The 23462-nt window shown below is 41.8% G+C and overlaps 1 protein-coding gene across 1 annotated transcript; it reads right to left on the bottom strand.

Moving 5' to 3' along the window:
• Positions 1–16628: 16628 nt before the first annotated feature.
• LOC126840055 (uncharacterized) lies at positions 16629–23159 on the bottom strand. The gene is made up of 6 exons (XM_050575544.1): positions 23029–23159; positions 22725–22872; positions 22104–22162; positions 17324–17444; positions 16886–16995; positions 16629–16746 (listed from the first exon to the last, which is right to left on the bottom strand). The coding sequence occupies exons 1-5, from the start codon at positions 23110–23112 to the stop codon at positions 16907–16909; spliced, it is 501 nt and encodes a 166-aa protein (XP_050431501.1). The 5' UTR covers positions 23113–23159; the 3' UTR covers positions 16629–16746; positions 16886–16906.
• Positions 23160–23462: the final 303 nt, after the last annotated feature.

The following is a 23462-nucleotide window of genomic DNA, read 5'->3' as shown; positions in this document are numbered from 1 at the left end:
CGCAGGGTGAATGCCATGCAACTGCGGAGGGTTCGACCCTCCCTCCGCAGAGGTCCAATTTCCTTTTGGACTAATAGGTCGCCCTCCAATGCTCCCCGAGGAGTTTATCCTCGGGTGGTGGAAGGCTCCATTAAGTCCCTTGTTGTCCACTGGCACCGCGTAGACGTCCTCGACTTGTCCGCAGGAGCGGACAGGCCGTGACGTCTGTGCGGTGCCAGGGGGGTCCTCGCGACCTCCGATGGTGGCGTACACACCATCGTTGTCCGTTTGGACCCCCGTTTCCGTTTTCTCCGTGCCCTCCGGTGTTGCTGGGAGAGGCCTGGTCGCTGGGTCGGGTCGCAGCGACTTGACCGCTGCTTTAGTGCCGGCGAGTGCTACGGGGGCCGCCGCCACCGCCGCCGTGGGGACGCTAGGGGCAAGCGTTTTAACCCCTGACCTCCAGTTGGCCAGCCCGAGCTGGTGGTGTTTCCAGCTCGGGATCGGGTCGGCCTGTTTAATTGTGGCCCCATTATTTTCCGGGCCGAACACGCTAAAATTTATCGACGTATTTTTTAGGCCCTTGCCTATTAACGCCGCCCCTCCGACCGTGCCCATCGCCGTCGCCCAAGAGGCCCCCCCCTTCTTGTCACCGGAGGATGGGGTATCCCAGATAGAGCTCTTGGCCTTTGTCGATCGCCTGGATCGTCTCCGACGGCTCGACCTACGGATGGCCACACACTCCGACGTGTTGAGCCTCCTCGTGCTGGCGGTGTTGTCGAACGGCCTTCCCCCCAGGACGCTGCTCATTTCTGAGCTGTCCATGAATGAGGGAAAGGACGACGTGGATGTGTTTGGCGTACTCGTCGACAAGAGCCTAAAACCCGCATCGTCGCGAGACCGGATCCCCCTGAAGCCGGGGAAAAACGGCATTGTATCCTTTGCCGCGCTTTTATTAATATTACAACTGTTACTGTTGTAAGTGTAAATAATATGATAGACAAAAAAAAAAAAAACCAAAAAAAAACAATTAAAATAATTATTTTTTTTTTTTTTTGGTTTAAAAACGAAAATTATAATCCCTGGGACCAGGGAGAAACGGCATTATTTATTTATTTTTTTTTTTTCCTTTTGCGCACACTTAATATTATTATAACTATTACTATTGTTTGTGCAAATAATATAAATTAAAAGATAAAAATTTACTTTAATTTAATTTAAAATTATTTTAAAAACGAAAACTATAAACACTACGCACGCTCTGTATGCGTGACACCAATTTGCGCGCCGCCGCCGATTCCGGGAACGGCCGGCCGTCTGCGGTGCGCCGCGCTCGGCGTTGTAATTCGACACCGCCCGGCGGCTGTCGATTCGGCACTATTTTCAAGGATTAATAACTAATTAAGTTTTAAACTTACAGCTTTGGCGATGGTATGCCTGCCTTGCTGGTGCTGCGCTGGATCCAACAAGTTTTCAATGGTAGCTCTACCACAACTGGGAGCCGAACGAGAATCAAAAACAGTTACACTCGCGTTCCCCGTGTAACGCACACTGTTGTTTTTACCGCTGCGACACAAACCTAATCCTAACAAGCTAAAACACTTGCGACTCTAAAATCGGCTCCACCTACGACCTTTAATACTTAATGAACGCTATTTCTTTGCCGAACCCCGCGTTGTGACGACAAAGCCAAGACGGATTTTTCGACACGTCAAACACAAAAAACGGTCGAAAAAAATTCGCGCAAAAACACTCAATGACACGGAGCGACCGGAGACATATGTGCACTCGACGGCTGCTACAACGCGACTAACCTAACCTAACCTAACCTAACCTAACCTAACCTAACCTAACCTAACCTAACCTAACCTAACCTAACCTAACCTAACCTAACCTAACCTAACCTAACCTAACCTAACCTAACCTAACCTAACCTAACCTAACCTAACCTAACCTAACCTAACAACCTAACCTAACCTAACCTAACCTAACCTAACCTAACCTAACCTAACCTAACCTAACCTAACCTAACCTAACCTAACCTAACCTAACCTAACCTAACCTAACCTAACCTAACCTAACCTAACCTAACCTAACCTAACCTAACCTAACCTAACCTAACCTAACCTAACCTAACCTAACTAACCTAACCTAACCTAACCTAACCTAACCTAACCTAACCTAACCTAACCTAACCTAACCTAACCTAACCTAACCTAACCTAACCTAACCTAACCTAACCTAACCTAACCTAACCTAACCTAACCTAACCTAACCTAACCTAACCTAACCTAACCTAACCTAACCTAACCTAACCTAACCTAACCTAACCTAACCTAACCTAACCTAACCTAACCTAACCTAACCTAACCTAACCTAACCTAACCTAACCTAACCTAACTAACCTAACCTAACCTAACCTAACCTAACCTAACCTAACCTAACCTAACCTAACCTAACCTAACCTAACCTAACCTAACCTAACCTAACCTAACCTAACCTAACCTAACCTAACCTAACCTAACCTAACCTAAACCTAACCTAACCTAACCTAACCTAACCTAACCTAACCTTTTTTTTTTTTTTTTTTTTTTTTTTTTAACTGCATCCATAGAAAACTGGGGAGGTACTCGCCTGTTGAGGCATTACTTCCCCCCAGTTTTCCGATGCCATTTATTATTAAATAAATCTTACAACTTTGTTGTGGGTGCTCCACACACCCACTAACATTTACCTTAAACTTAACAATTTAAACTTAAGCTAACACACCCTCTCCGGGTGGGGGCCCAATAACAATATGCACATTGGGCCCCGACGGAAATTTATATACATTTTTCACCTTAAAAACTACTCTTTACATTGTATTTTATATATTTTAACTCTATGTACACGCAGATCTTCTCGGGCCGGTGACGCACGCACCCGCCGCCCTGGACATCTCGTTCACCCGTTGGGACGCTGTCTGCCCCGTTCTGCCTCTTCCTTTTCGCGAAGGACGAGTTCCGCAAAACGGGCGACAGCGTTCCAGGCTTCGGCGTTGCCCACCATTTTCTGGACCATGGTTCTCGGGTCGATGTCCCCAATCGCTTCGTAGAGCTCCCGCCTCTGGGTTGCCCAGGCGGGACAGTCTACCAGCGTATGGTTGGCACTGTCCAGCATGTTGCAGTGTGCACATGTTGGACTGGGTGCTTTTCCGATCCTGTGGAGGAAGTCGTTGAAGCACCCGTGCCCTGACATCAACTGGGTGAGGCGGTAGCACATAAGACCGTGCCTACGGCCCACCCAGCCCTTGAGGTCCGTGATGAGTGTTCGGGTCCACTCACCACTCGTCGCCGTCTGGAGCCGCCTCTCCCACCTGTTTAGGGTGTAGACCCGGAGGGGGTTTGGCGGCCTCTCTTCCTCTTCAGCTAGCCGGCGCAGTCGAAACGCCTCTTCACGCTCTATGGCCAGAAGGTCCGCTGGTGGTATCGCCGACAGCAGGTTTCCTGCGTCGTACGATACGGTGCGGTACGCGCAGATGCTTCGAAGAACAGCCCTGCGCTGCACCCTCAATAGCTCATCCGCGTTTGCCCTCCGGTAGGGGAGCCCAATGGCCCACACCGGGGCTCCGTAGAGGAGTATCGAGTGAACGACACTGACGAGCAGCCTTCGTCTAGGCTCACGGGGGCCGCCGATGTTAGGCATAAGCCTTGACAAGGACGTGAGCGCGCCCTGCGCTTTTACCGCCGCAGCCTCGACGTGCTGCTTGAAGCTGAGGTCGCGATCCACGATGACCCCTAGGTACTTCATGGTCTCGGTTACCTCAACTTCTACGTCATTGAGGAAAATACGTGGAACCCGATCCTTGTAATTCCTCCTGAACGCCACCGCTTCTGTCTTCTCGACAGCCAGGTGCAGGCCCAGAGAGCGGAACTTGGTCGCTACCGCGTTCAGAGCTCCGTTTACTCTGTCCTCCACCTCCTCGACCGTCTTGCCAGAGGCGATGACGAGCGTGTCGTCTGCGAAGCCGATTACCGTTGACTGGACCGGTAGTTCGGCTCGCAACACCGTATCGTACGTCAAGTTCCATAGGGTCGGCCCCACCACCGATCCCTGTGGAACACCGCATGAAACCTCCACCCGCAGTTCACCGTCGTCCGCTGAGGGGCACGCGATCCTTGCTGCCCGCTCCGAGAAGTAGGAGCTGAAAATGCGCTGTAGGTACAGCGGCACTTCCCACTCCTGTAGGGCACTCATTATATGGCGCCAGCCGATGGAGTTGAATGCGTTTCTGACATCCAGGCTGACTGCCACACAGGCCTCGTAGCTGTTCACGGCGGTGAGTGCCTTCTCTCGGAGCATGCGCAATGCGTCGTCCGTCGACTTTCCCTTCCGAAAGCCGAACTGCCGGTCTGATAGCCCCCCTCTGTCGTCGAGGTGCTTCTCCAACCGGCGGACTAGCAGGAACTCCAGTAGCTTCCCAACGTCGTTCAAGAGGCACAGCGGCCGGTATGACGATGGTTCGTCCACCGGCTTTTGCCCCTTGCGAAGCAGCACTAGTCGTGCTTGCTTCCAACGTGTGGGAAAGCCACCCGCCTTGAGGCAGGCGTTCAGCATGGAGACAACGAAGGTCGGGTCAGCCTTGTATGTCTCCGCAAGGATCGCGTTGTTGATGCAGTCCGGACCAGGGGCTTTCTTCCTGCCCTTTACCCGCGCGACCGCAACCCCGACTTCCTCCCGCGTGAACACGGGGTGGTCGTCGGTCAGTGGCCTCGGGACCGGAACCGGAACGAAGGCCCCGTCGTCTGGAAAAAGAGCACTCGTTACTCTTTCCAGAGCGGCGGCCTCCATCTGATCCGCGGCGGGAGCCCCCTTCAGCTTCTTCATCACCAGCTTATAGGGTTTTCCCCACGGGTCCTGGTCCACGGACTGCACAAGCTCGTCCCAGCACCTCCTCTTGCTGCGGTGAACTGCCACCTTGAGGTTCCGCCTTGCCTCTCTGAGCGCCGCCAGGGCTTCTGCAGAGATGTTCTCGGCTTCTCTGCCGCCCCTGGCCGCTTCCCGCGTGGCGGCACGCTTGACGGCCCTCCTTGCCCTCGTGCATGTCCTTCTGAGCTCGGCTATTTCAGCCGTCCACCAGTGGGCCGGGGGTTTTGCCTCTGGTGGACCCTTCCTGGTGGGTAGTGCGAAGTTGCAAGTGTGCGTGACACGCCTCTCGAACTCCGCCGCCCACCATTCCACGAGCTCGTTGGGGTCGTCTGGCGGCTCCACGATCTCTCTTCCCCACTTGGCAAGCGCATACCCGGCGGTGAAGAGGTCCCTGCCGATGCCCTTCGTGGTATTCCAGCCTTTGAGATGTTGAGTGGTGCGGTGCGGGCGCCTGCCAGTCAACATCTCGAACTGGATGGTGTGGTGGTCGGAGTGGTTATCTTCCTCCGACCGTACTGTCCACCCACTCAGCGCTCCAATAGCAGACTCACTTGCAAGGGTGACGTCTACTATTGAGCCTCGGCCCCTCCCAACGAAGGTCGGCTCCGCCCCCTCGTTGACCACCACGAGGCCCAGCCCGTCGACAAGGGATACTAGGCCATCTCCCCGCGCGTCGGACACCCAGTCCCCCCAGGCTGCCGAGCGCGCGTTGAAGTCGCCCGCGATGATGGTTTTGGCGGTTGGCCCTAATACCCTTAGGCTGTCCTCGAGTCGCTGGAGGAACGCCGTGAACTGCCTCGCAGTTTGATTCGGAGATACATAGCAACTGTAGATGTGTACGCCACCTACTCTAGCTGCTACGTACTCGTCATCTCGCTGGATGGCCGCTACCGGGATTCCGTTACCGAAGATCCCGATCGCTGCACGGCTGGTCCCTCCGCTGGTGATCCAGCCACCGACGTCGTTGGTAACGCCATGAGGGTCGGATGCTATTACCACATCGACCCTCTCCTCCGAGACCGTCTGGGCTAGGAGGTCCTGCGCAAGTCGGCAGTGGTTGAGGTTAACTTGCAGAAACCTCATGCACTGCCTCCCTACGCTCCCGATGTTGACTGGGAGTTCCGCTGCTCCCGGTCTTCCTCGCTAACCCCTACGTCTTCGGTTGTGGCTGAGGGGGCTGGGCGGTGGCGGCCCTCTTCACTTGATTCGATGCGCTTGCCCCTGGCGACGGGCCCCTGGCAGTCCTTCGCCTTGTGGCCCGTCTCGTGGCACCGAAAACAGCACCCGGAGCGGTCCTGGCCCTTGCAACCGGTGGCCATATGCCCGCGTTGCAGACACCTGAAGCACCTGGGTCCCTTGTCCTCGGGGATCCTGATGCGACAGGTGCTCCAGTTGACCCGGATCTTCTTCACCGCAGCCAACTGAACCGCCACCTTCATGGGGACTGCCATGCGGCCAAACCCGCCGGTGCCAGTTTCGCTCCGGGTGATCACCGGCAACGGTACTTCGTCCTGGAGCCCTGCCGCTGGCCCTTCGCTAACGACTGCCCTGATTGCCGCTTGCAGCTCCTCGGCCTCGACCCACTCTTGGACGTCTAGGATCAGGATCGACGCTTTCCTGCTCGGTCTGCCGACCCTGATTCCAGATCCTAACACTCCCCTAAGCTTAGCGGCCACCTCGTCCGCTTGCGCGGGGGTGCACTTAAGCTGTAGGAGCACAGCGCCGTTGCGGGTGCGGGTGGAACTGTCGACGGTCACCCCGAGCGCCGTCAGGTTAACTGCTCCAATCGCCTTCTTCATGGCCACACCATAGGACGTGCCGTCCGGTAGTGGTCCAATCACTATGGCCTCTGACCTCGGCAGCTTCCTCTTGAGCTCCTCGGGGGTGGGGCCTCTTCTTTGTGGGCCCATTCCCTCGGGCCTTCTCCGGACCACCTCGCTCCACCGCTCGGTGGGCTCCACAAACCTGACCCGCGGGTTATCCCGATTTGCGGCGGAACCTAACCTAACCTAACCTAACCTAACCTAACCTAACCTAACCTAACCTAACCTAACCTAACCTAACCTAACCTAACCTAACCTAACCTAACCTAACCTAACCTAACCTAACCTAACCTAACCTAACCTAACCTAACCTAACCTAACCTAACCTAACCTAACCTAACCTAACCTAACCTAACCTAACCTAACCTAACCTAACCTAACCTAACCTAACCTAACCTAACCTAACCTAACCTAACCTAACCTAACCTAACCTAACCTAACCTAACCTAACCTAACCTAACCTAACCTAACCTAACCTAACCTAACCTAACCTAACCTAACCTAACCTAACCTAACCTAACCTAACCTAACCTAACCTAACCTAACCTAACCTAACCTAACCTAACCTAACCTAACCTAACCTAACCTAACCTAACCTAACCTAACCTAACCTAACCTAACCTAACCTAACCTAACCTAACCTAACCTAACCTAACCTAACCTAACCTAACCTAACCTAACCTAACCTAACCTAACCTAACCTAACCTAACCTAACCTAACCTAACCTAACCTAACCTAACCTAACCTAACCTAACCTAACCTAACCTAACCTAACCTAACCTAACCTAACCTAACCTAACCTAACCTAACCTAACCTAACCTAACCTAACCTAACCTAACCTAACCTAACCTAACCTAACCTAACCTAACCTAACCTAACCTAACCTAACCTAACCTAACCTAACCTAACCTAACCTAACCTAACCTAACCTAACCTAACCTAACCTAACCTAACCTAACCTAACCTAACCTAACCTAACCTAACCTAACCTAACCTAACCTAACCTAACCTAACCTAACCTAACCTAACCTAACCTAACCTAACCTAACCTAACCTAACCTAACCTAACCTAACCTAACCTAACCTAACCTAACCTAACCTAACCTAACCTAACCTAACCTAACCTAACCTAACCTAACCTAACCTAACCTAACCTAACCTAACCTAACCTAACCTAACCTAACCTAACCTAACCTAACCTAACCTAACCTAACCTAACCTAACCTAACCTAACCTACCTAACCTAACCTAACCTAACCTAACCTAACCTAACCTAACCTAACCTAACCTAACCTAACCTAACCTAACCTAACCTAACCTAACCTAACCTAACCTAACCTAACCTAACCTAACCTAACCTAACCTAACCTAACCTAACCTAACCTAACCTAACCTAACCTAACCTAACCTAACCTAACCTAACCTAACCTAACCTAACCTAACCTAACCTAACCTAACCTAACCTAACCTAACCTAACCTAACCTAACCTAACCTAACCTTTTTTTTTTTTTTTTTTTTTTTTTTTTTTTTTTCAAGTCAGAATTATAGGCGGCCCGGAACTCGCCTATAAAGCATTACTTCAGGGCCGCCTACATCGTTTATTGTGGCAAAATAACATTACAAAATATATACATAAGTAATATGACAAAACACAAATAATTAAACACAATACAATAAATGAAGAAAACTCAATATTGAAAAAATAAAACTACTATTTAATTAAGCCAAGGGTCCTGTTGCCGTTACCTTCCAGCCTTGGCCTTCCGGAACGCCTCGCATGGACTGCTGCCTGGGTAATGATCACACTTCTTTTGCATCTCCTCACATAGAACACAGTGTCTGGGTGCCTGGCAGTCGCTTGCGCGATGTTCGACCCCACCACAAGTCATGCAAAGTTTTCTTCGGTCTGGGCCTTTGCATCCCGCCTGCCTGTGGCCGTAGCCATGGCAGTGGAAGCATCGGTCCAGACGTCGTTCTGCTGGTCGAACACGGCACAAGACCCATCCGATTCTTACTTTCCCCTTCTTACAGATGTCATTTGCAACTTCTGCCGTCACCGTAACGATCGCCTTTTGTGTTCCTCCGTATGAGGGGGTGATCCTCTGAACACTAACTTCATTCATGTTGGCACCTTCTTGACATATGCCAGCGTATACATCACCGGCTCCGTCCTCCGCGCTGATGTCTCTTATCTCCACAACCTGTTTGTTGGACGATGCTCGAATACCGATGTCGGATCCGAGTAAGTCTTGCGCCGCAGCTTTGAGCTTGAGAGCAGCCTGGCTGGCATCGGCTCCTTTGCCCACTGTGATGGCCAAATGGCCCTCCTTCGTTTTACGCACTGCCTGGATTGAGACACCCAGAGCATTAAGGTCAATATTGTCCTTAAGCTTCCTGGCTATGTCGGCATAACTACCACCACCATCGGCCCTAGAGATAACAATCCCTTGTGGTCGAGGAGGTGCAAGTTTGCGTCTTGTCGTCTTGTCTCCAGGTTTTGCTGGCTCTTTTTCCTTCTTTTTCTTTCTTTTCTTCTTTACTTTCTTAGTGTCCCGGTCCTTGCCGTCCACGGGCACCTGGACAGTCTCCAATGGTTTTTCAACGGACGGGCTTGACGTGACTGCCAGCGGAACTTGGGGCCCCGTGTCAGTCTCAACGCGTTCGCTGATCCGCTTGAGTAGTACTCCGGTTTTTGAGCACGCGTCTTGTATTACTCGGTTTATGCCTCTTCCTTTCTGTTTTTCTATGCATTCTTGCATAATGCTATACTGCACCCCAAGCTCCCGGAGGTCGGAAGTTTTTAGGGTTGCATGTGCCAGTTTTTCACCATAGTTGTTGGGTGACCGAGTCGCCCATAGGTCGTTGAGCGCCGTAACTGTCTTGTCCAGTTCGTGCGCCGTCTCCACTATGTGGTCTGCGATCTCCCCTACTTCTTGCGCACCATCTACCTCTAGAGTAAGGCGGGTGGCCTGTACCAACGCTAGGCGCAGGCCGGTCTCGATGGCCACATCGTCGTCCTCCAAGTCCTGTATGTTACAAGACCCAAAGCTCGGCTCCGAGATGGGCTCGTCATCCTTTTTCTTGCGCTTCCTTGGCTGCCGTACGACCGGGGAATCCTCTCTGTTTGGCATTCTGAATGCTTCGTCTTCGTCTAGAGTTTCACCTCCGGAGGAGACTGAGACTTCTGTTCTGTCTTTTTCGGTGATGAGATCTGTTGACACCCCGACATCGATTGTTTTGCTCGCGTAATAAACCCTTTCCTTTTCCCGATTGGTTGCATCTACCAGCTCTTGGTCGATTTTCCAAATCTCATCCCTAAGGGTGATGAGGATTGGGTCTAATACCTTTATATTATTTATCGTTTCCTCAATAAGCTCCTTTGTTACGTTGGGAGATTGGCCTTGGGTAAGGTGCCTCTCCAGCCTTTCACAAATCTTCATCATTCTTGTATCCATCTCGTCACACAGACTAAATGGCCCAAGTTGCTGTAGTCGGGCTAACGCAATATTTTCTTCTTCTTCTTCTGCCGCTCGCAGGTCTTTTTCTTCTTCTCTCCGTTCACGGTCGCTGGATGACGACCGGAGTGAGCCCGCTACATTAGGTCCGGTTTTTACACCATCATTCCCACTCACTCCTGCCGCCCCCTGAGTACCCGAGACCTCTGGGGGGGTAACTTTGTATTTTTTAAAACTGTCCATGTTTGATTTTGAAGCAAATTCTAGCTGGTTTTTAAGAGTGTCCTTCTCTTGTGGTACTTTATTTTGTCCAAAGGTGGACCACGGACCTTGCCGACCCCAACTACTAAAAGTAAGGGCCGGCTCTGAGTTGCCTTCTCCGTTAGCCAACCAATTAAGGTCATTTCCAACCGGCACCACGAGGAGGTGGAGATAGGACTTTGCCAGTCAACCTAACCTAACCTAACCTAACCTAACCTAACCTAACCTAACCTAACCTAACCTAACCTAACCTAACCTAACCTAACCTAACCTAACCTAACCTAACACAAAAGGCAATCGTTACGGTGACGGCAGAAGTTGCAAAATACATCTGTAAGAAGGGGAAAGTAAGAATCGGATGGGTCTTGTGCCGTGCTCGGCCAGCAAAGGCCCAGACAGGTCTAAGCAGTGTATGACATGTGGGGAGGAAGGACATCTCGCAAAAGATTGCCGAGCCTCACCGCATTGTTTCCTGTGTGAAGCCAGACAAAGAAACGCTGACCACTATCCCGGCAGCGGGAAATGCGAAGCGTATCGAACAGCGAAGGCCAAGATGAAGAAGTGAGACCTGGCGGCGTCTGAGACGCGGGGTAGAAGAGGAGCAGTCACCAGCCCGGCGGCATCTGCGATGCGGGGTGAAGACCAACCCAAATAACAGAAGTCTTAACTTAGAAAATGTAATAATTGTCTAATTTAAGAGATGTATTGTAATTTCAAAACTTATAAGTAGACTAAATTTAGAAAATTGTTTGTGTAATAATTGTCTAATTTAAGAGATGTATTGTGTTTTTCATACTTGTAAATATTTTGTATATATCGTGTTTGATTTCACAATAAACGATGTAAGCGGCCCCAAAGTAATGCTTAATAGGCGAGTTCTGGGGCCGTTTACGATTCAAACAGGGAAAAAAAAAAAAGGTTAGGTTAGGTTAGGTTAGGTTAGGTTCGAGGGCATATCGGACAGTATCCTATGAGGCAGTAACGCTCATAGCATCAATGCCTCCCATAACACTGCTAGCAAAGGAGCGCATAGCAATACGTAATGCCACAGACAAATGTCAGACTGCCAGAGATGCCCGAAAGGACACAATGAAGGAATGGCAAAGAGAATGGGAAAAGGCGGAAAATGGCAGGTGGACGTACACGCTAATCAGCAATATAGAAAAATGGGCAAACAGGAAACATGGCGACTTGGACCACTTCCTCACGCAAGTTCTTACGAACCATGGATGTTTTAACGCCTACCTACATAGGATGAAAAAATCGAAAACTCCGAAATGCTCCTGGTGTGAGGCTGACACCGACGATGCCAATCACACACTGTTCGTGTGTGACGCATTCGAAAACTGGCGAAGGGTGCTCGTTGGAGAGATAGGCCACGATCTAACAGCGGCCAACATCGTGGACACCATGTTAGAGTGCAGGAGTCAAAGGAATTTGATTGTATACTACATCAATAAAGTGATGAGGCATAAATGCGATGCCGAAAGACAACAACAGTTATCGACGAGGAATACTCAACAAACAACTTAAAACGGGAAGTAAACGGAAAAACGGCAGCCGATAGGTGGCCCGGCGGCCTATACAAGGCGGGGCGAAGGAAAACAGGAAGCGCTTGGCGGCCTCTTCAAGACGGAGCGGAAGAAAAGCGGAGGCAGGAATATTATAATTACTATAACTAGTATTCAGTTAATTTAGGTGAAATAAACCAGTGTCACTAAGCTACAATTCTGTCAACGATGAATAATTTTTTTGGGGGGTTTCAAATTTTGACAGTAGTAATAGATTTAATATCTACAAATTTAATGTATAATTTTAAAATATCAAAAAGTAATCATTTTTTTGAAAAATTCACTGTGTATTATAATAAGTTTTCTAAAGCTATGTTTTATAAAATAATGTTACGTACAAAATAATATGTCTTAACACACAGCTAAATTTAAAAATAATACCATACAATATTTTAGGGCACGTTGTTTATCAAAAACAAGTGTTTTATTAGCGTAGTTTGTATTTTTGTTTGTATAGTATGTATGGTTTGTATGGATACATATTCAAATGTTTGAACTATTTTTTATCATGACCGTAGAACCCTGATGTTCTAAGAGCTAATGCGAACAACTTCTTTGTATATTAAAACAAAATAGTATGTGATTAAATCGTCCTAATTTAAACATGTATAATTATTACTTAATATTACATTTAATAAATGTACAGCAATAATATTTTCTTAACTGCCATAAATTAAAGAATAAAGACGAATTCAATTAATATATTAGAGATATGAACACAATAACAAAAAATTGTCAACTAGAATACAAGACAGTGATGAAAAAATACTTGTGTAATCCTAACAGTTATTTGTCTTTCGTCTACATTACCAACCGTTTACAAACGATCAAAAGTCGTTGGGTTTTGAATAAATACTATAGACCTGTGACATCTACGTACCCACCATGCTTTGATCCATTATGCATTGACCCCACTGTACTGACTTACTTGGATATAATTACTTTTAAAAAACCCCTTTGATGCTAATTTTTAAACACTACACCTCACTTTAATACTTTCTTACTGTGCTTGGTTCGGACTTTACTGGTTTGAAAATACTAACTACATCGAAGCGTTTATTTGAAAGTGATGTTATCACTTACAGTTATAATAATTCTTGTTAACCTGAGACTTCCCCGTTCCTACTATACTCCGACGCCACTGTGCCCCAACTCCACTATGCCCCGACCACACTGTACTGGCTTTTTCGTGTTTCAACTCTAATATCGAAAATCGTACTTGAATGGAATTTTTTTTTTATATAATAATTAATAACCTTTATTGAATAATATAATGGCTCAACAAGAAGGTACTTTATTTGGCCAATAATAAAAAAATTCATCCCTTCCCCTAAAAAAAACACAAAATATGTACATATTTCTCAACTTATAGAAAACAATATTTTACCGGACTCACAATTTGGCTTTCGCCCCTCCCAAAACACAATCCATCAAGTTCATAGACTTATTAATGCCATTTCATTCTCTCTTGAGCAAAAATTATACTGCACGTGCGCTTTCCTAGATACAAGTCACCATTCAATAGGGTATGGTATGAAGGCGTATTATACTAACTAAAAAAATTTCTTTCTCCGTCATTCTAGCCTTGCAATTAAAGAGTCGTAATAAATAAAAAGATTTTTAAAATAGTAATTCCTCATTCCTTTGGTATGCCTGCACACGTCAGTTGTACCAAATTTAAATTATAACCATTTTCCACCCCCCTAGGGGGTTAGATGTGACACGGCCTGCAAGTGCATGTTTCCGTTATTAGCGATTAAATGTGCGCCCGGTCGTGTTATCAACTGTCCACCGTCTCACCGCAGGTGGGAACGATAAACTACTATATCGGCCTGAGCCGGCCGTCGGTGTATGAAGAGGTCCGGGGGGTGTCATCTTTACAGCGAAACACGGCGGCGATGACCACTGTAGGCAATCCGATAATCAGTTATTGATTTAACATTGGTCCGGTTTGCCATCCGCCGCCGTCCCGCGTATTCACGTTTTACCACGTTTCTTTTCTAAGTTAAAAAAATTAAAAAAAAACCTTAACTCTTTTAAAATTCGGTTTTTTTTTTCGCTTCTATTTACTTCTACCCCCCATTTCTACCGCGTCAGAGGTTAGGGGGTACAATTATTTTTTAGTTTCTTAGCCGTATTTTTAGGACATTTAAATTGAAAATTTGTCAGTAGTTAGAACTCATATGTATCCATAATATATTAAACGGAAAAGGTTTATTAGGCACCGTATATTTCAATTCATAAATACATAAAAATATTTCAAATATTTAATTATTATAATATATCATAATTTCAAATATTGTTTAAGGTTGTGATTCATCAATATAGGAATTGAAACTTGATGTCATAGAGTCTTCTACGCTATCATGTTCGTCAACAAACTATAGCATTTCCAAGAATTCCGCAAAGTTTACGTTTTTAATAATAGGTTCTGCCGACTGTTCCATTGATTTTGAAATAGGGTTTAAGTATGCCTTGTTGTCGGCATACTCCTTAGGAGACAGTTCACCGTCTTTACTATCGTCAAACTCATTGAAGTCGTTTCTGGCATACATGACCTCGCTTGGACTTATCAATTATGCTAGCATTTTTTTTTTGACATTTTCATGTCTTAGCTCTGGCACATATCCAAAAAAATTATAACGAAAAAAGCGTTATCAAAAAAAGCGTTAACACACGGGGATGGGGTTGGGGACGGGAGATAGGGGGTAGGAGATAGGGGTGAGATTAGCCGGTACATAACCGAAAAAAAGTGCTACCAAAAAAAGGGTTACGGTGTTATCTGATATGAGATAAGATAAGATATGTTGTACGTTCAACGATCAAAATAGAAATGAATAATAAATTCAAAATAGTTTAATTCTCTATGTTAAGTTACTTTTGGCCAAATAATAAACACTACAATTTTAGCCAGAAACTTGATTGTACATAATTTTTTAATCTCCTTGGCTTATGTTGTAAGAGGAAGCTCCATGTAAATTTTTTTTTTAATTATAATTCCACAACTAATCTAAATTTATTCGGTACTTCAACGAGACATGAAAATGCTCTTTCGTGGTTGCAGACTCAGCTGAAAAACTTTTTTTTAGTTATAGGAAGAACATGAGGAAGGTGTCGCGTAAAAAAATTGCATTACCGCATATAAGCATTTTAGGAAAAATACAAATGTGCATAAAAGTATCAAGTATATTCATCATAAAATATATTTTATAATTTTATAGAATAAATCAGTATAGCTATATCAGATCTTTTGGTTTCGCTTTTATACAATGTGTAATAAAAGCATGATATTTTTTTTTTTAAATCGATAAAATCTTATTTAGATAAGCTTCTCATTTGTTTAGTTTAATATGAAAACATGTTATTATTTGTTAAAAAATGTCTGCATATGTACTACAGCTTGATAATGGATTACAATTCCTGACGCCTCATTTAAAAATAATTATAACATTAGATATATTATAACATGATTTAAAATATATATATTCGGTGTTAAATAAAACATGTTTATTTGTTAGTATCCTACCAAGAAGAATTCGTAAAGTATGTTTAGTTTGATTGGTATTGCTTTTATAAAATGTATACTAGTAATATAATATATGTTGAGTTTTTTTTTTTAAGTAGACATTGTTCGTATGACATGCATAACAATACAACACGACAACAAAACTACTGAGAGTATAGATAAAATGACAAAATAAAATAAAATTACGTATTAAAGGGATTTTTTTTTTTTTTTTACAAATCTATATCCAATTTCACCAACCAGGTTTTTTTAACAATACCCATGCATTATTTTTCTACTTATTTAATAATCTATTTAATATAACTATAACATCTTCATTTTTGATACCCTATTTCATATATATTAACACATAATTTACAAAGTGCGAAATAATATATATTTAAAATTCAAATAATAAATATTTTAAGATTATTGTAAGCAAATGAGACAATGTAATGCATTTATTTATAGTGTATTGACCAATAAATGTATGATACATTACAAAAATAATCTTGGCTACGGGCTACAAATCATAAACGCAGTAGTTGTTTTGCCGATTGACAAAACCAAAATATGTATTACTTGTTAACACAACCGTCTTATAATAAAATGTTAATGTACCTACAGTGTTACAACTACTACTTTTGAGGCATCAAAACTAATAGTTTTTAACGGTTAAGGTTAGGTTAGGTTAGGTTAAATACAGTTAAATACAGTTGTTTCTTTTTGAATTTGAGCATTGATTTGATTTGATTTGATATTTGTGTCCTCGTTTTCAATGTATCAAGTATTTTTTGATCGATGTAATATAAATAAACACATATTCAGATTAGACTATAACTCCAGTCTAATTTTCAGCTCTTAAATTTTGAAAGAGTAACCTAACCTAACCTTTCTCGATTTTGACACTACTCTCAACTCTACAGATACAATCAAATGTTATATATATTTATTTATTATCAAAAACTAAGACGGAGCAGATAAGGTTAATTTATAATTTTAATATGCTGAAAACTAGTTATTTAACATTTTTATAAATTTATAATATTTAAAAATACAATTTTCAAATCACCCAAATAGTACAGTATTCAATTAACACAAAAAAACACACACCCTCTAAATTTTCAAAAATTAATACATAAACCTTGAATTTTTATTTAAATAAACTTAAATTGAATAATTTAAAAAGTTTAATTTTATTATTACAGCGAACGGCGATAGAAAGTTGCAGTAAATTTGTAGCCCTATAATATTAACACAAAAAAAAATTAACAATGCGATAATATTATTATCGCAATATCGCAGATTAGATGTGAAATTATATCAAATTTAATATCCTTCAGTTGAAGAAAAACAAAAAATGTGTAAGAGTGAACATATTACTTGCTTGGGGGTTGCAAATGTTTAAATCCGCAACTGGTCGGTGTTGTAGCGTATAGATAAACTTTTAAAAACCATTAATGTATAAAACTCGTTCCATGACATATCAGTTTCTAGAAATCAATTAAAAAGTATTCACATTAAAATTTATCAAACTATACAATGCTGTAACGAGTCGAGTGGTTGCAATTATTATTATTGCGTTTTTATGTACAAAGTTTGCCCATGACGGGTGTTATAAAAAGCCATCTTAAATCAATAATTTAGTTTTTCAATAATTTAAAATCATGTCGAAAAATATTTCATGAGCAATGTTATAAAATTAATATTTTAATGTTAAATAAAACCAGTCCAACAGTCATAAAATTGTTTTGTAACATATTTCGTCGAAAAAGAAGATAAAAGCGTTTTACATTTCTAAAACTTGTTCTTTCTACGTACCTTTCAATGCTGTTGTCAGTTCGTTTTCAACCAGCTTTAGTTTCTCCCGTAAATACTCTTTAACTGCGCTCTTGGTAACTGGACGGTTTTTGACGATTCCGTTATAAATATCTTGGAGATCCTTAAATCATAAAATTGTTTTTAAAATCAGGGGAACATATTTTGTTACGGGCCAAGGAACCCCAGACGACCTCCAGCTCTTACTGGCGGAAAGCTCTAAAAGAGCGAATTCAGTAAGTACGTTTTGTAACGATCATATTTCACTTGACCGTTACTTCGCGTCCCAAACCAACTGACACAGCACCCCCGACTATAGGTAGGGGAACGGTCGCACACACAGGACAATGCACGTCGCGTATCATCTAATTAACCAGTTGACTTTACCATCACGGACCGCCAATATCCTCGACCTTGCGCTCTATATTTTTGCCGTTTTACTACAAGCCGCCCATCCGACTATCTTTTGTGTGCGTCCGTTTCAACTCCGCTTTGACCAACCATTTCATCGTCCAACCCAGGTCAGAGTGTACATATATATATATATATATATATATTGTATAATTTTGTATTTTATTTAGAAACCCTAATTTAGAATAAAACATCTTGTAGCCTGCAGCTGAGAGTTAGATTATTTAACAGTGTGACCGCCCGTTCTAGCTCCTCGGGCGATATATTAAGTTAATAAGGGAGACTTTAAGGCCAATTAGACGTAGACAACGGCCTAGCCAACCGTTTTCCCGTGGGGATCCGTCTATTTTAGCTTTATCGACGGCCACTTTGCCTAGTCTAGCCAGCTAGACAAGTAGGTCCGTTACAACTTGGTGGAGGCGCCGATTGCCGTTAGTTTTATTTTTTATCTTGGGGGAGAACCCATTTTGCAAGTGAATAAACTACGGCCACGACCCCATAAAACTGCATTGATTAATTTATTCGCTCTCAGTTTGTGTTAAGGTGTTTTATTTTACGGTACAAATTGCTCTGGAATTTTAAAGGATATTTTATTTAACTTAAATTGCATTATTTTTATTCAATTAAAAATTAATTATGAATATCACTCCGCAATGCTTTTCCGGTCAAATGACCGAAGATATTAATGATTATCTAGAAACTTACGATAGGATATCGGCTGCGAACGACTGGAGTGAGGCGCAAAGGCTAATAAGGTTTCCGCTATATTTAAGAGAACAAGCGAAAAAGTTGTATAAAAGAATAGAATCTAAAAGCGCAGATTTAAAATGGGCAGATTTGAAAAAGGAATTTTTAGAGTATTATAATTCAGAGGAGCAACGTTGCACACTTGAGAGTTAAGTTATTTAGAGGTACGATCGCCTGTTAAGCTCCTCAGGCGATATAGCAAATATACAAAGGAGACTTTAGGGATATTTAAGTGTAGATACGGCCTAGCCATCCGTCCCGTCTTAGGGTCCACTAATTTAACCCTATCGACTGTCGTTTCAGCCTAGCCTAGCCAACTAGCCACGCAGACACGTTACAATTAAGTCCGTTAAGTTGTAACGGACCTACTTGTCTAGCTGGCTAGACTAGGCAAAGTGGCCGTCGATAAAGCTAAAATAGACGGATCCCCACGGGAAACGGTTGGCTAGGCCGTTGTCTACGTCTAATTGGCCTTAAAGTCTCCCTTATTAACTTAATATATCGCCCGAGGAGCTCTAATTCTCATTAGATACATATGGAACTCTAGTAAAATAGGGCTTTTGACTGTTAAAACTACTACAAGTAGACCTATTATTATTGTTACTGGCATAATTAAAGTTAATATTTCTGGTACCGTTATAGCGATTTTGGGTTGTCTTATAATTCCTATTGAATACATCCCTAACCTTATTATTATTTATCCCATTCTTATAAGTAATATTATTGTTATTAATATTATTATTAGACTTGCGAGCACTATGCATAGAATTGTTAAAATTCGTACCGTGATTTGTCCTAGTATCCTGATAATTATTTTGGTTTGCTCTATGAGTCTTATATTTAAAGTTATCAACATGTCTTTTATAGTTGAAACACCTGGTATCACGATAATTATTTTGGCTACCCCTATTACTCATATTATTTTGAGTCCTATAGATATTATAGTTATTATTTCCAATTGTGTTTATACTAAATCTATTATGTTTATTTTTCAAAAAATGTATAACCATCTCTTCGTCATTTACTCTAAGAGATAACTGCAATTTACGTAAATTGATTATACCTTCATAGATTGTTAAAAAATCCATGCCTAAAAGACTATTACCTTTCAAATTTTTTACCACTGCACATTCTATTTCAAACGGCACATTGTTAAAATACACTATAATATTTGTTTTTCCTACAAAATGTAGTTGCGAACCATTCGCAGTATATAATTTTGTTTGCCCAAATGAATTAATATATTGATTTTTTGGAAGTAAAGATTCATTAATAACGCTTACACTTGCTCCTGAGTCAATAGTGAACTTATAACCAACATTATTTAAAATACCTCTAATTACTAGGTTATTACTTAGACCATTTTTGTTATTCATAAAACAGCTACTTATATTTTCTACTAACGGGGGTGGTCTTTGACTATTATCATTAGACCATGCATTATAATTATTACCATTAGGATTCATATACCCTTGTTGATTGTATAGATTTCTATTATTAATATTACGACCATCGTCGTAACTATTAATGTTATAATTACCATTATTATGCCTATTTATGCCGTTATTAAAACTATCCTTAAAATTATTGTTGTTTCTATTAACTGTTCGAATATGATTTATTCCATAGGGGGTTTGAGTTAAAGTGGACTCTGCGATTTGTTTTGTGAGTGTCTCTACTTGAATTCTTAAGGCTTCTACCTCGGGGTTGGTTGGGGTATTAAATAAATTTCGGGCTCCTTCGGCCTTTCTTAAATTAGATTCTAATTTTTTCATAGTAGAATTGTCTTGCATACAAATCATACTAAAATACTCGGGTGGTAATTTACGCATTACTTGTGTTATTTTGGATTCTTCAGACATGTCAGGGTCAATTTCATCAGAAAGGCGGTTAAAGTCACATATAAACTCATTAACTGTTTCGTCAAGATTCAGTTTTCTTTGAGTTAATTTAACTTTAAGCATGTTTTTACGGGTTACTGTATTAAACGCTTTTTTAAATTCATCTTTAATATTGGCCTAAGTTAAATTGGTATTTCTTTTTTCAAATAAAAAATAGAAAGATTCTGCAGTGCCTTTTAAATAAAATGGAAAGTACAATAAGGTTTGTTCATCCGTCCAATTATTTAATTTTTTTATCCTATCGAATTTGGTAATGAAATCGTAGACAGATTCGTCGCTTGTACCGTGAAAAGTGTCTAGGGCAAGAGGTGATAAGTTTGCTATTATAGGGGCTGTCATATTGAATTCTTGATCGTAATATTCAATAAAATATAATAAGAATTTAAAAGAAAAATGTTAACCAAATATTATAAAATAAATTAATAAATTTCAATATTAAATGCAATTTGATACTTAATAAAAAAAAAATGTACTTTACTACAACCTGAGAGTTAATTAAAAATAGCAGGTACAATTATATGGGGTCGTGTCCGTCGTCTATTCCCTTAAAAATATTGGGGTCCCTCCCTGAGGTAAGACTAACGAATATCGGCGCCTCCACCAAATTGTAACGTGTCTGCGTGGCTAGTTGGCTAGGCTAGGCTGAAACGACAGTCGATAGGGTTAAATTAGTGGACCCGAAGACGGGACGGATGGCTAGGCCGTATCTGCACTTAAATATCCCTAAAGTCTCCTTTGTATATTTGCTATATCGCCTGAGGAGCTTAACAGGCGATCGTACCTCTAAATAACTTAACTCTCAAGTGTGCAACGAAACGAAAACAGGTTTATTAAATAAGTAAAGCTATGTACATATATATTACACCTCTACCTGGATCCTAAAGCGTTCTCTGTAGTTAGTCCAGGTAATGGCGGAGTTGAACGGACACACGAGTACGGGTAAAGTTAAAAGAAATATAAAATAGTAATGTAACGTGAAATATAGGTAATGGCTTTAGAATAATTAGGTCGCGGTCCGAAGATGGTAGTATGTCAACTAACTGGGCATCGGTGCCCCTGGCATTGTCCCGTGTGTCTGTTGTCTCCCCTACCTATAATGGCTTACATGCTAATCGGGGTAAACTGCTAATAATGCATATTTGGAGGCGAGTGGTAACGGGCGGCTAAATGTGACCGTTACAGTTTATTCCCTAATGGGGATTAAACACCTGATGGAGGGCAGCAGTAACCATCAGTACTGAAACGAGGCGGAAGAAGAACCGTCTGGTACTGCTCGTTATCAGATTATTCAGAATATTATTATCAGAATACTGCGATGAGGAAAGTAAGGGGAGACTACCACATGATACTCCCATGTCTTAAGACCAGAAAAAACATTGCCAAAAGCTACGTATGGAGTGTTTTGTTGTATAGTTGTAAAACTGGACCTTGACAGTACGAGATACAAAAAACTTGAAACAATAGAAATGTGGACCTGGAGAAGATTACTTCGTATTAGTCGGACTGAAAGAAAGAGCAATGAAGAAGTTCTCCAAATAGTAGAGGAAACGAGAGTATTGCTATCCATCATTAGATGATTGGAATGGCTGGATGCAACGGGTATTCACATATGAAGACTCTAGCATTAAAGAGAGAAGAGTGGAAGTCTATATTTTCGCTATGACAAGGCTTAGTCTTTAGAAAATAAAGATCCTATATTAGGATAGAAAAAAAATCATAATTACCCAAAAAGTAAATTTTGATGTTATTACTGCTATAAATTCGTTCGGTGACATTTTAGTACCTAGAAAGCATTATAAAAGTGTTCACATTAAAATTTACTAAACTACAATATGCTGTAAGGGATGGAGTTGTTGCAATTTTTGATATTGCGTTTTTATAAAGTAACGTCATTAAGGGTACTACACATTAAAATGACCTAAAAACAATAGTTTTATTTGTCCCCTTGTTTAGTTTTAAAACAATCGCGTTTAAAACAAAATTCTTGGGGAATGTCGTTAAATAAATATTTCAATATTAATTACAGATTGTGTAACTTTTACAAAACGTTTCACATTCTGACACGATTTGTAAGAAACAATATAAAAGCGTTTTATATTTTTATAGTAACTTGATCTACCCAACTACCTTTACAGACATCTTCTGCATTTTTTTTTACCCCCCGACGCCTTTTTCATAAAAGTATAAATACCCCTTAGAAATGTTGGAAAAAACGCACTACCCAATATTCCAACATACCCAACTATCGATATTTATTTATGTATAACATCGAAGTGAATATTAGTTTTCACATTTCACACATATATTTTACAATATACATTAATTATTATTATTGTTCAACGTACTCCACACTGAACAAAGTATCTTATTGATATCGAATATAGAAATATCAAAATCTCTCATCACGTTTTGTTGTTTTATGTACTCTATTACTGTTTCCTTGGTAACATCGTTGCCTTGTTCTAAAATCTTTGTATGAAGTCTGGTTAGAATCTAAAATTATTAACATTTTTAATAAACAATGTGAATACTGTTTTTTAGAATTGATGTGTCTCGAACTTTTTACTATTATATTAATCAATAGATTTATGGAGAATTGCATTTTTTTTTAATGAATCATATAATTAGATAGAAAATATTTTAAATTACCGACGGATCTTCGCAAAGCCCAGGATTTGCTTTAGACAAATGAACAAACAAAGATAAAAACAGAATACAATTTTTAAAATTCATGATTGTCTGTTTTTTTTCAACGCCTAAGATATTCGAATACTGTTCTGCCGTTGTTTAAAACTTAAATGATTCTTATTCTTTTAAATGGCTTCTGTTGTAGCGATTTCAGTGTAAAACTTATAAGACTTGTATAAACGCATATGTATTTTGTTTGTTCAATGTAGTTTAAAATTCTATTTTGAAATAAATAATCGTGGCTATAGCCTATGAATCGTAAAAAAATAGTAGTTGTTTTGCCGCTTGACAAACACTAACAATTTAGCTATTACTTGTTTACTCATCCGTCTTTAAACTTTTTGTAGAATAAACGTATTATAGAAAAATTATTGTTTTTCAAATTACTTCCAAAT

Source organism: Adelges cooleyi, unplaced genomic scaffold (assembly GCF_023614345.1).
Source record: "Adelges cooleyi isolate 19-005CV unplaced genomic scaffold, UGA_ACOO_1.1 ACOO_flye_CR_arks_rails_tigmint_CR_PRNA_337, whole genome shotgun sequence".
NCBI lineage: Eukaryota > Metazoa > Arthropoda > Insecta > Hemiptera > Adelgidae > Adelges > Adelges cooleyi.
This window is presented reverse-complemented; position numbering and strand designations above follow the sequence as displayed.

Coding starts and splice junctions, on each gene's coding strand:
- LOC126840055 (XM_050575544.1), bottom strand. CDS start 23,112: ATGAATTTTAAAAATTGTATTCTGTTTTTATCTTTGTTTGTTCATTTG. Junction 22,163..22,724: donor GATACTTTGTTCAGTGTGGA/GTACGTTGAACA, acceptor AATGCTTTCTAG/GTACTAAAATGTCACCGAAC. Junction 16,996..17,323: donor ACTGACAACAGCATTGAAAG/GTACGTAGAAAG, acceptor ATTGATTTCTAG/AAACTGATATGTCATGGAAC.